We start from the raw sequence: 12872 nt of genomic DNA, 5'->3' as shown, positions 1-12872 counted from the left end.
ATGAACTCCCTGAACACTGTTTTAGACAGGTGGACCTTGAGGGGTTCACTCCGGAAATCAGAAACATTTGAGGTCTTTTCCAAACATTGCACAAGGTCTGGCTTTAGAGAGGCCTCTTGAAGGTACAGCCACAGTTGCAGAGTTCATGATGCTCAAACATGCTGCTGTAGTCCACCAGAGATCTGTGCAGAAGATAATCAGAGAAGAATTTTCCAGGAAATGTTTTAAGACCCAATTCAAACCCAAGATCTGGGTTTAGTCTCTGATGAAAAAGATGTCACCCAAACCTTTATTTTTCACTCCTGATTCTGTGAAAAGGAAAACCAACTTTAGTGTCTGTCCCACCTAGGTCCTTACTGCTTGAAGCTCAGGGCTTTTTCAGAAGATGTAAGTATTTCGATTCTGTTTTTGAGGAACCGGTGGGGTTTCTTTTCTCTGGAAATGGTTCTTGCTCCCCCCAGAATGTGTAACATTTCATTAATCTTCACAGCAGTCCTCTGGGGTGGGCAGGACAGGTGAACTCTCTTCATTTCAGTGACCAGACGATTAGCAGACGACTTGCCGAGTGGCTTGCTACAAGCAAGGCTCTGATGCCAGAACCGAGTGCTCGAGTCCAGCACTTCCATGTTTTTAAGCAAAGGCATCAAAAAGGGGTGTGACTGCTAATTTACTAACAAATCTATTGATTTGAACAGACAAAATCCACACATGAGTTATTCCCCTTGTATTAATCTAGACCAAAATCAAGAGTTGACTTGCAAATAAATCATGGCCACAAATTTGCCCTTCATTTGTTGTAGACTAGACAAACACCTAATTGGCCCTCACTAGAAAACTATTTTTTTTGATGGGCAAGAGAAATGAACTTAAAAATCCATAGCTGCCATGAGAGTGACCTAAGAGAGAAAGCTGATAGAATCAAATAAGCCTTGGGGGAGGAGAGAAAAAAAAAAGTTCTCCAGGGGAGGGAAAAAAAAAGAATTCCCCAGGAAGTTATCAGGAAATGTATAATAATAACTTAATATCTTGAGTATTTTAAACCTAAAAATGAAACAAGCATATCATTTATGTTTTCCTATATGGTATGTACATGTAAATGACTATACTAATTAAACTTAGATTGTATGATTAAGGAGACTTACAATTATAATATACTTAATTCCTCTTTATAATTACTGCTTTAAATCTAGCAAAAGAGATTCATCATCCTCTACTTTCACCTGGGGTTTAAAAGTAACTTTTAGAGGCTCAGGGGTCGAGACCTCCCCGCCTTCTTGGGGAGGATGCGTGGCACTGGCCTCCTCAGGGTCTGTTTCACTGAGTGCCTCGGGGTAGAGCTCACTGATGGGGCCTAGAGCCTCACTCCTGGCAATGATGTCCACCCCCATCTCCCTGACCTCTTCTGGACCCTCAGCCACTGACCGAGCAGTGGCTGAGGGTCCAGAAGAGGTTTAAGTAGTTTTCTTATATTAATGATTGAGTTAAAATTTGTTCAGGTTTGTGTTTTCCTGTTTTCTCAAATGTTCCGGCAGATGTCACCTGTTTAGTTTCCTAACAGTTCAAACATAGTCTGTTTCTTTTTCCCTGGGGACCTTCCCATTGCAGCCTTTTGTCTCCAGCTCTAATCTGAACTGGTTGCTCTGTAAGCTTGATGCACATGATACTTTCTTTCCAGATATCTCTCTTCCTTTTTTTTGATTTATTAATAATACTGTTATTTTTTAAATGAAAACTCATCCTTTAATAGCTTCCTAAGTAAGAGTGTATGGGAGGTACATTTTTTGAATTATTACATGTGTTATGATGTCTTATTCTTAAATGACAATTGAGAATTGAAATCTAGTTTGAAACAATTTTCTCTTAAAACTTTGCAGATAGTGCTCCATTATCTTATAGTAGTCAATATTATGTTGACAAGACCTTTGCCTTTCTGATTTTGTTTTTTTGTAGCCTCTTTTTCTTATTCTGGCTTATTCTTAGGGTTTTCTTTTTATCTACAGAGTCCTGAAATTTTATGATAATGTGCTTTAGTGTGAGGTCCCATTTGGTGTATAGACGTTCAATATGTTTTTTCAATCTAGACCAGCACTATTCAATAGAATTTTCTATGATCATTGAAATGTTCTGTGCTTATACTAATACTGTAGATACTAGCTAAACATGATAGTTGTCCACTTGAAATGTGTCCAGTACAATGAGGAAAGAATTATTTTATTAAATTTTAATTTAAACTTGACTAAAGTTTCTGTATTGAGCAGCACATGATAGAGACTCATGTCTTTCCTTTGCAAGAAATATGCTTCTGAATTCCTCTTTGGTGATTTGGTTAAATAAAGTTTCAGTATTTATTTTCACTATGTAATTATTGCTTACTAACGGGGAATTTGTGTACTTTGATTGTTTCCTTTCTCATATCTTTTTTATAGTATTTTTCCCCTTCCCTCTCTTATTTACTCTTTCTGGAAGAATATTTGACCTCTTTGATCAGTCCTCTAGATTTTCTGTTTCTTCTGTTGCCATCTTATTGTCTCTCTCTCGTTATTTCTGGGAGATTCCTTGATTTTATATTTCAACTTTTCTGATTAAAATTTTAGTTAAGTACCAAATGTTTCTTTTTTATAGCCTCTTATTCTCATCTGGCGGATGCAGTGTTTTATTTCTCTGAAGGTAGTGGGTTAAAGTTCTCTTCACATTGTTTTGCTTCTGCTGGTTTCATTTTTACTCCTCCGTCTTTTTCACTTTTGAGACTTTTCGTAATTGTCCTCAGTTGGCTGTATTTTATTACATTTAGCGGTGAAACATCAGAAAAGATTATTTGAAGTGATTAGTGTGTGGATGATGGTTGTTGAGTAATGGCCTTCATTGCAAGGAGATTTTGGATGGAGTCAGTCATCTTGTGGAGGACTCAAGACGTCAAACTCTATTCAGTATTTTTTGAACATTGAGTCTCTCCAGATAAGAATTTGTCACTTTCATGAGTAGAGGATTAAGCTTGCTACTGGCTCTGTAGAAGCCTGGCTATAGACATAGAGGGCTGCAACTCAGGCTTACACTCAGTACCGTGTTTTCAAGGGCTCTGGTGCCTCTTTCTTCTACTCTCTCTGGTGTCTTGGTTTGAGGCCTTTCCAGCTTTTCTTCAGGAGACCCAGTGTATAGGACCAGGAGGGGACCTGCGGGTCTGAGTGTTGCTTTCAGCCTGTCTTCCTGTTTATAGCCCTGAAACATGCCCTTGCCTTCTGGGGTACTTTGTACTTCAAGCCCCAAGAGGAGAGTTGTTTTAAATACCTTTTCTCTTGTTTCCGTTGAGTTTTGCCCATTTAAATAGATTCACTCCTTTTGAATAGCTTATATAACTTCAGTGATAGTTTGATAGTTTTTATACTTTCAGGTACCCGTAGGTACCATTATCTTCACAAATCTTTCTTTGTTTTTTTTTTTCTTTTTCCTCCCTCCTCCCCTCCCTTCTTCTTTCCTCTTGCCTCCCTCAGCTTTTTTGTCTGTGATAGAAATTGTTCTGAAATCCTTACAACAGAATCCATAAATGACTAAAGGTAGTTCTCTTAAATTGTTGAGACTAGGATCTCTGGAAATGAATGGAAACTTTTGCAACCAGAAATACATATGAAATAATTACTGCTAGGAAATGGGTAGAGGGATTTAAAAAGACATCTTTAGGAGATGGAAATAGCAGGAAAAGTAAATTTTCATTGAAATTTATAAATCAGTTTCATAGTTCACTGGGAGCTGATGAGAAGTGATTCTTTTAGGTTATTAACTATCCGAGTATTTCATTATTTTGTGTGACACAAAGCAATCTGTCTCCTCTATCAGATATAAAATAATCTTCACATTCAAACACTGTCATTAATTTTATTTCAGTTGATCAAAAAAGAGAAGTGTTTATTATCTCTTGGTTCATGCAATTAATTTTGTTTTAAATAGTGTTCACAGATGATATCTATCAGTTTGATGTGATGGGAAGCCCTGGCAAGCATTATTATAAAATAAAAATAGTACAGCAGGGCAGATCTTGGAACTGCTTTTTCAACTTGATGTTCTTTCTACACAGATTTCCCGGCTGTAAATTGGGTTCTTCAGTTTGATTGCCCAGAAGATGCCAACACATATATTCACAGAGCAGGTAGAACTGCCAGGTAGGTATGCTGGCATGTGTCTTTGCTTTTGGTTTTACCTAAGTAAAAAAAAAAAAACTTGCTTTCTTAATTGTATACAAATAAAGAATGGAGAAATTCAGGTGAGTGCTGATCTGACATTTTTGTGATGTAGGTTGCTAGCATGTAGACAGCTCTTACACGTCTCTTGACTGAGACTTGATGATAAGGGCTGAGAAAAATCCATGAAAACTTATTTTAGTGTTTTGTTCTAACTTTCTTCCCTTACTAAGCTTTTCATTAGAATTACTCACTGAGCATCATCTTTTTGATGAGTTATAAGCCTATTTATTCAGTCTTTGTTTTCAGATGACAAAACTTGAATGTTTTGAGCAGTTAAACATTTTGTTTGAAAATCTGTAGAGCCAGAATTTGAACCCAAGCAGTCTCCTAAAGTCTAGATCTGTGCTCTTACTTTCTCTGGTACAGGTTCTAATAAGCAAGAAGGTGGTTTTGAATAATAGGTTGCTCTTTTCCTTTTTTCATGTGGGAATTACAGGCATTGCTGGGGACCACTCCCAAATATGCTCTTTTCACCACCCCCACACACCCCCTCACCCAATAAATAACCCTGTGTGGGCTCACAAATGTAGGGAAACTCTCTGGAAAAGAATATAGCAAAGTCAGTTATTTGGGGATTAAGGGCATAGAAAGGTATATGAATAAATCAAAAGGATAGCATGTTATGTCATTAATGTTGAGGTTTCAGTAAAGTTGGGAAATGTGTGCTGTAGGTAGAATTATAAATAATATATAAATGTTTCTGGGTAGTATTTGGTGGTGTGGTGGTTTAATTGCTAAGTCGTGTCCAATTCTTGCGACCCCATAGATTGTAGCCCACCAGGCTCTTCTGTCCATGGGATTTGCCAGGCAAGAATGCTGGAGTGGGTTGCCATTTCCTTCTCCAGGGGATCTTCCCAACCCAGGGATCAAACCCGGGTTGGGTCTCCTGCATTGCAGGCAAGTGTCCTGCATTGCAAGCGGTCTTCTGCATTGCACGTGGTCTCTTTACTGACGGTTTGGTAGTACTTAGAGTTCTTCCTTTTACCTCAGTAATTTTATATCCAGAAATTGATCTTAAGAAAATAAAGTTTCTATACAGATGTTCATCTTACTGACATTCCCAATAAGAATTGGGAATAACCAATTAAGTGTTAGACCCAAGATCACTAAGCATATGGCAGAAACAGAACTAGAACTCAGGTTCTTTTGACCCCAGATTTCATTCTTTTTTCACTAAGTAACCATGTATGAAAGACCAGCCATATGTGAGGTACTGGATTAGGCCTGGTGTGAGCTTCTGCACAAATATAAGGTATAGTGTGCATTCCATTAAGGAAGTTTGTTACCTTAAAACAGTCTATAGTACAGGCATATACAGTGTTAGAGGTATTGACAGAAGTTTTGTGGCGCTCCAGAGGAAGTAGAGAAGGAAAACTTCACTGAGGAGAAACAGCTGGGTTCAGTCTTGATTGGCAGATACAAGTTCTTGGGAGGCAACTTGATAGAAGATATTTCTTTCTCTATTAACTAACATATATCTCTCTCTATTTTAACTCAGACTCAAATACCATCTAATCTTGATAATTTTTTTGAAGGTGGGACTACTAGAAAATTCAAAAATTCTACATGTCCATATTCTAAAATGTGATTTTTCCCCTATGCATCTCCAAACACTGAGCCCCTAGTCTGTAATTAAATATTGTTCCCTAAACTTAATGAGTGGTCTGTGTGCTGTGCAGTATTGCAGCCCCTTGCAACCTGTGACTTTTTAAATTTAAATTTAGTAAAATTAAAGTAAAAATTCAGTTTCTCATTCACACTAGTTACATTTAAACTGCTTATAAACACATGTAGTTAGTACCATATTGAACAGAGCAGGTATAGAACCTTTTTATCATTGTGGAAAGTTCTATCAACTATTACTGGTATATGTTTAAAATACGTTTTGTTTAAAATTGTTGAACCAAAGAACCATAGGTTCATATAATAAAACCATAAAATAGACATTAGAACTGAGAGTAATCTAGATTTACTCACTCATTTATTCTATATGGATTTAACAGATTCATATTAATTGCCAGGCATTGTACCTAGTAGGCAATATAATGAGCAAAACAGACACGATTCTGACATCTTTCATCTTGAAACCTAGAGGGAATACAAACAGTAAAATATGTAATTTCAGTAGAATGTGATTCATTATTTGCTTCTATCTCTAATTTTGTTGCAGTCATGAGAGCAAATGACAACTCTCTTGGGTTTAAATGTACAAAGAGAAGTAGACGTTTTTGTCTACTGAGAGGTTATAATCTTTCTGAGTCACTAATGAAAGTTTTCTTTCAGGGAATTCTGTAAGATTTTTAGGTGTGAGCTTATTGACAGACATTTTTACCTCACTTAGATTCAAATATGAGATTCTTTAAATGTGATTACATTTTGCTTTTTAAAAATTTGGAAACAACCTAAATAGTAATCACAATAAGGTTGTAATTGGTTATAATTAACCACAAATTGGTTGTGATTAACTATCTCTTTTGTTTTGCATTTTCTTTCATCAGAACTGCATGAGTATTTCTAATGCGGATGCCAATGACACATTTTTGGTTAATGATGGAAGAGACATCAACTGTTGGTTTAAATGGACCAGTTATTTCTGATTTTTAAAACACTAACTTCAGTTTAATGAGTTCCCAGGGATGTCAGGATCCTTAAGACCCAAGATTAAATCCTCATCTAAGAAGGTCCATCATTTGCCAGCAGGCTTGCTCTTCTACCTGTCCTGTACCCATTTCAACCAATGGACTAAAATTTGAAAGCGTCCTCTATCCTTTGCTCATCTAGGAAGTCTCTTTGGAGTTAGTTCTCTTAAAATTTTCTTTGTATTCACTGTTTGCATCCCACTCCAGTATTCTTGCCTAGAGAAGCCCATGGGCAGAGGAGCCTGGTAGGCTACAGTCCAAAGGGTTGCAGAGTCAGACATGACTGAGTGACTGAGCATGCACGCACTCACCATTTTTGGATGATTTTAAAGGGAAATTTTGTTTTGTTTGTGTTTGGTGAGTTTTTTTGTTTCAGCTGAAGTGGAAGTTTTTCCTGTTCTATACCTTAACAAGATGTAGAGTTCCTCCTTCCTATTTTATTTTCTAATTTTCTTGAACTATTTTTTTAATTTATTTATTTTAAATGGAGGCTAATTACTTTACAATATTGTGGTGGTTTTTGCCATACGTTGACATGAATCAGCCGTGGGTGTACATGTGTCCCCCCATCCTGAACCCCCCTCCCACCATCCTCCCCACCCCGTCCCTCCGGGTTGTCTCAGAGCACCAGCTTTGGGTGCCCTGCTTCATGCATTGAATTTGCACGGGTCATAAGTTTTACATATGGTAATAAATATGTTTCAATGCTGTTCTCTCATATTGTCCCACCCTTGCCTTCTCCCACATAGTGCAAAAGTCTGTTCTTTACATCTGTGTCTCTTTTACTGTCTTGCATATAGGGTTGTCATTACTGTCTTTCTAAATTCCATATATATGCATTAGTATACTGTATTGGTGTTTTTCTTTCTGGCTTACTGCACTCTGTATAATGGGCTCCAGTTTCATCCACCTCATTAGAACTGACTCAAATGTGTTCTTTTTTATAGCTGAGTAGTACTCCATTGTGTATATGTACCACAGCTTCCTTATCCATTCATCTGCTGCAGGACATCTAGGTTGCTTCCATGTCCTAGCTATTGTATAATTTTCATGAGCTGTTTTAATGTTTAAACATTTTTCAGTTGATTCAAATTTACCCTGTGGGCTGAAGGAGAGGAGAGAATAATATAATAGTGAAACATAAAACTATTTAAGAGTAAGATTGTACTGCTGCTAAGTCACTTCAGTCATGTCCGACTCTGTGCGACCCCATAGACAGCAGCCCACCAGGCTCCCCCATCCCTGGGATTCTCCAGGCAAGAACACTGGAGTGAGTTGCCATTTCCTTCTCCAATGCATGAAAGTGAAAAGTGAAAGTGATTGTACTAGAGGATACAAAAGTAAATCTTTTTATTGTAATTAATTATATAATTTGAGCAAGTAATAGAGTTAGAACTAGGCTTTGTGTATGATTTCATTGTGCATTCAGACTGATTTGCCTTTAGACTGTTAACTTTTTGTTTTCTAGTTGGATCTAAGTAAATGGGACATGGGTAGACCAGCAACTTTGTTTTCCATTTTATAAGAAGGTACCTGGTGCAGAAGTGGTCTTTGTGTTGGGTACATTTTTGGATTATCTTTTGTAGTGAGTTATTTAGAGAAATCATTAGTAGTGGCTAATGGAATTAATATTTCACCACTGTTTAATTCACCTCAGTGAATATGTAGCATGTATGAATTTTTACATGTACCCATGTGCATATTTGCATTTTGTGGCCCTGTGGGCCTCTGGATAGGTGGATATAATCTCTCATTGCTGTATTGGACAAGGCCAGAGAGACTTTTTAGATGTGTCAGTTGTGTGGGCATGAACAGGGTAAACTGATGACTTTGTAGAATACATTTAGCAGAGTTTTAAAATTATCCATCCTGTATGAAGATTATTGGATATCTCAGTATATCAGAAAAAGATCCAAGAAGGGGAGATATTTCAGGGTGCTTGTGTTCCTGAAGAGTTGTTAAAAATCTTTCATAGTTGAACATGCCATGGTGAGCATTAAATTGGTTTTAACTGTGGAGATGAAGAGGTGGTACAACATCACAATGATTGTGTTTGGAGAGAGAATATCAATTTGAAAAACTATTGTAATGCAGTTTCTGTTATGGTCATTAATTTTGAAAGCACAAGCCTGTTTGACTCTTTGTAACCAATTAAAAATATTTTCAGTTGATTGTTTTAGATGTATAGTTAGTGGAAAAGTTCAGCATAAATGCTTATTTTTCCCTTAGGCAGTCTAATAAAAAAAAATAACCAAACTGCAAACAGTTAAAAGTTGTTGTTAATGGACTTAGAGATAATTAGAAAGTTTCATGGGCCATCAGACTGGATAATTGAATTGAATAAAGGCTAAATTAAAATTTGAAACTAATTAAAATCCTGTGTATATGCTGTAATTAAACTTAGGTTGCCATATAGTGCTTGCTATTGAAAGTGAACTATAATATATGAAAACAGGTAAATGCATTCACTGTGGCAAAATAGCTTCAGTTTGGGGGAATCCTTTTTTTCCCTTTCTGTATTTTAGCTAAAAATAAACGGTGATTTAGGTACTTGCTGCCTTAAGTGCTTTTTCTGTTTTAATTTATTCACCTATTTAAAATTCTTTTGATCTTTAGCAATTTAGAGAGATTTCTATTTTTCTTAACTGTCCACACCCCTTTTAACAAAATAGTTTCATTTAGAGGCAAGAGAGGCAAGGAAATGAATACAGTTTTATAAAGCTCTATCCTGCGATACATTCTACCACTTAAAAGCAAATGTCTTTAGGGCTTTTAGGTTTTGGTACTCATAAAACAAAGATCTTCTCTTTCTTATAAAAATGCTCAGTTGAAAATAAAAAGATTTGGGAATGAAAATCATTACACATCAAATACTCCTAATTTTTAAACTGCTTTTTGGAAAGTAGGGGTCTGTGGGTGGAAGATGGGAATTTATATATATGTAATTGTGTATATATAAACAGTTTAGAATTTGTAGGTAAAAGATACTTTTTGGTTTTTCAGAGTAGTGGTAAAATCCCAGCAGTATTTCAACTGAGCCTTACTTATCTGGCTGTGTCTGGTGAATCTCAGATTTTATCTGTGGGAGAGTTAGGTAGCAAAATGTGGCTCCAGTAGGGGGCAGCAGAGGCTAGTTCTTTGCATTGCATACTCAGCCACAGCAAATACGAAAATGGGAAGTAGTTAAAATTTCTAATGTGATAACTGGTGAAGAGTTCATGGTTTATTTGTGGAAAATACTAGTACTTTATGGAATAGATAACGAGAATTTTTAAAATAGTTTTTTTAATTGGTTTGTAAATTGAAATAATAAAAATGAAAAGAAATTTCCATGAGCATTAATTTATTGAAGCATACTGTGTTTATCTTAGGAATAATCTTTGCTAGTGAAAATCCGTTGGAGAAGGCAGTGGCAACCCACTCCAGTACTCTTGCCTGGAAAATCCCAGGGATGGATCCTAGTGGGCTGCCGTTTGTGGGGTCGCACAGAGTCGGACACGACTGAAGTGACTTAGCAGCAGCAGTGAAAATTCCTACTGCTTTGATTCCTCCCTTGACTGAAGATCCTAACTTTAGACCACCCCTCCTAGAGACTGGTATTTCCTTAAATGGCCTTTTGCCTTTTTTGTTGTCATCTACAGTTTAAAGCTTTAAAAAAGGACAAGACAAATCCTTTATTTTGCATCAGAAAGCATTGAGCTGGGTTAGGCTATGACCACTATAGCTATAAAGGTAGATAAGGGGGCTGATATTTCTTGTTGTTGTTGTTTACTCACTCAGTCCTGTCCAACTCTTTTTGACCCCATGGACTGCAGCATGCCAGGTTTCACTGTCCTTCACCATCTCGCAGAGCTTGCTCAAACTTATGTCCATTGAGTCAGTGATGCCATCCAACCATGTCATACTTTGTCATCCCCTCCTGCTCAATCTTTCCCAGCATCAGGGTCTTTTCCAATGAGTCAGTTCTTCGCATCAGGTGGTCAAAATACCGGAGCTTCAGTTTCAGCATCAGTCCTTCTAATGAATATTCAGAATTGATTTCCTTTAGGATTGACTGGTTTGCTCTCCTTGCAGTCCAAGGGACTCTCAAGAGTTTTTTCCAACATTACAGTTTGAAAGCATCAATTCTTTGGTGCTCAGCCTTCTTTATGGTCCAACTGTCACATCCATACATGACTACTGGGAAAAGCATAGATTAGACTAGACAGACTTTTGTTGGCAAAGTGATGACTGCTTTTTAATATGCTGTGTAGGTTGGCCATAGCTTTTCTCCCAAGGAGCAAGCATCTTTTAATTTCGCGGCTGCAGTCACCATCTGCAGTGATATTGAAGTCCAAGAAAATAAGGTCTGTCACTGTTTTCATTGTTTCCCCATCTATTTGCCATGACATGATGGGACTGGATGCCATGATCTTCGTTTTTTAAATGTTGAGTTTTAAGCCAATTTTTTCACTCTCCTCTTTCACCTTCATCAAAAGGCTCTTTAGTTCCTCTTTGCTTTCTGCCATAAAGATGGTGTCATCTGTGTATCTGAGGTTATTGATATTTCTCCCGGAAATCTTGATTCCAGCTTGTGCTTCATCCAGCCCAGCATTTCACATGATGACTCTACATAAAGTTAAATAAGCAGGGTGACAATGTACAGCCTTGATGTACTCCTTTCCCAATTTTGAACCAGCCTGTTGTTCCACGTCCAGTTCTAACTTTTGCTTCTTGACCTGCATACAGGTTTCTCAGGAGGCAGATTAGGTGGACTGGTATTCCCATCTCTTTAAGAATTTTCCAAACTTTGTTGTGATCCACACAGTCAAAGGCTTTAGTGTAGTTAGTGAAGCAGAAGTAGATGTTTTTCTGGAATTCTCTTGCTGTTTCTGTGATCCAGCAGATGTTGGCAATTTGATCTCTGGTTCCTCTGCCTTTTCCAAAACCAGCTTGTATATCTGGAAGTTCTCAGTTCATGTACTGTTGAAGCCTGGCTTGGAGAATTTTGAGTATGACCTTGCTAGTATGTGAAATGAGTGCAATTGTGCAGTAGTTTGAACATTCTTTGTCATTGCCTTTCTTTGGGATTGAATGAAAACTGATCTTTTCCAATTCTGTGACCACTGCTGAGTTTTCCATATTTGCTGGCATATTGAGCAGAGCACTTTAATGGCATCATCTTTCAGGATTTGAAATAGCTCAGGTGGAATTCTGTCATCTCTACTAGCTTTGTTCCTCGTGATGCTTCCCAAGGCCCACTAGTCTTCACACTCCAAGATGTCTGGCTCTAGGTGAGTGATCACACCATTGTGGTTATCTGGGTCATTAAGATCTTTTTTGTATAGTTCTTCTGTGTATATTTGTCAGTATCTTCTGCTTCTTTTAGGTCCATACCGTTTCTGTCCTTTATTGTACCCATCTTTGCATGAAATGTTTCCATGGTATCTCTTAATATTCTTGAAGAGATCTCTCGTCTTTCCCATTTTATTGTTTTCCTTTATTTCTCTGCATTGTTCACTTAGGAAGGCTTTCTTATCTTTCCTTGCTATTTATTGGATATTTCTCATGAGTCTTTTATTTCCTAGCACTTCCTCCTTGTTTTCCTGCTGTCTGTTCTCAACACAGCAGACAGAGTGATCCTTTAAAAACACCAGTAAGTTGTATTTAGGGAAGGGTTATTGGTGGCAATGTAGAGGGTGAACACACACGCAAAAAGCGAAAATACAAGTCAGGTCTTACATTCCTTTCATGGCTTCCTTTTTCACTCAGAGCAGAAGTTTAATGGGTCTATATGAACCCCTCTCCAATCTTGATTCCTAATTAGCCTCCTCTTGTTCCCTTGTTCTTCACTGGTCTTGCTGTTTAGAAGCCGTGCATGTTTTTGCCTCAGAATCTTTATATTCCATTTCTTCCACAGGAATACTTTTTCCTCAAGTATCCACATGGCTGTCTTTCTTTATACTGCCCCAAACACTCCTCTTTACCATGCTCTTATATTTTCTTTTTTCTATAACAC

General features: G+C 37.4%; 1 protein-coding gene across 1 annotated transcript in view; it reads left to right on the top strand.

Moving 5' to 3' along the window:
- DDX10 (DEAD-box helicase 10) overlaps positions 1-12872 on the top strand; it is a 313415-nt gene that overhangs the window by 32767 nt on the left and 267776 nt on the right. Inside the window, exon 9 of the mRNA XM_070384255.1 lies at positions 4070-4154. Coding sequence (XP_070240356.1) covers positions 4070-4154 — 85 coding nt within the window. The remainder of the gene's footprint in view (positions 1-4069; positions 4155-12872) is intronic.

Source organism: Bos mutus, chromosome 15 (assembly GCF_027580195.1).
Source record: "Bos mutus isolate GX-2022 chromosome 15, NWIPB_WYAK_1.1, whole genome shotgun sequence".
Taxonomy (NCBI): domain Eukaryota; kingdom Metazoa; phylum Chordata; class Mammalia; order Artiodactyla; family Bovidae; genus Bos; species Bos mutus.
Note: the sequence above shows the minus strand (reverse complement) of the source record. Positions and strands in the feature narration are given on the sequence as shown.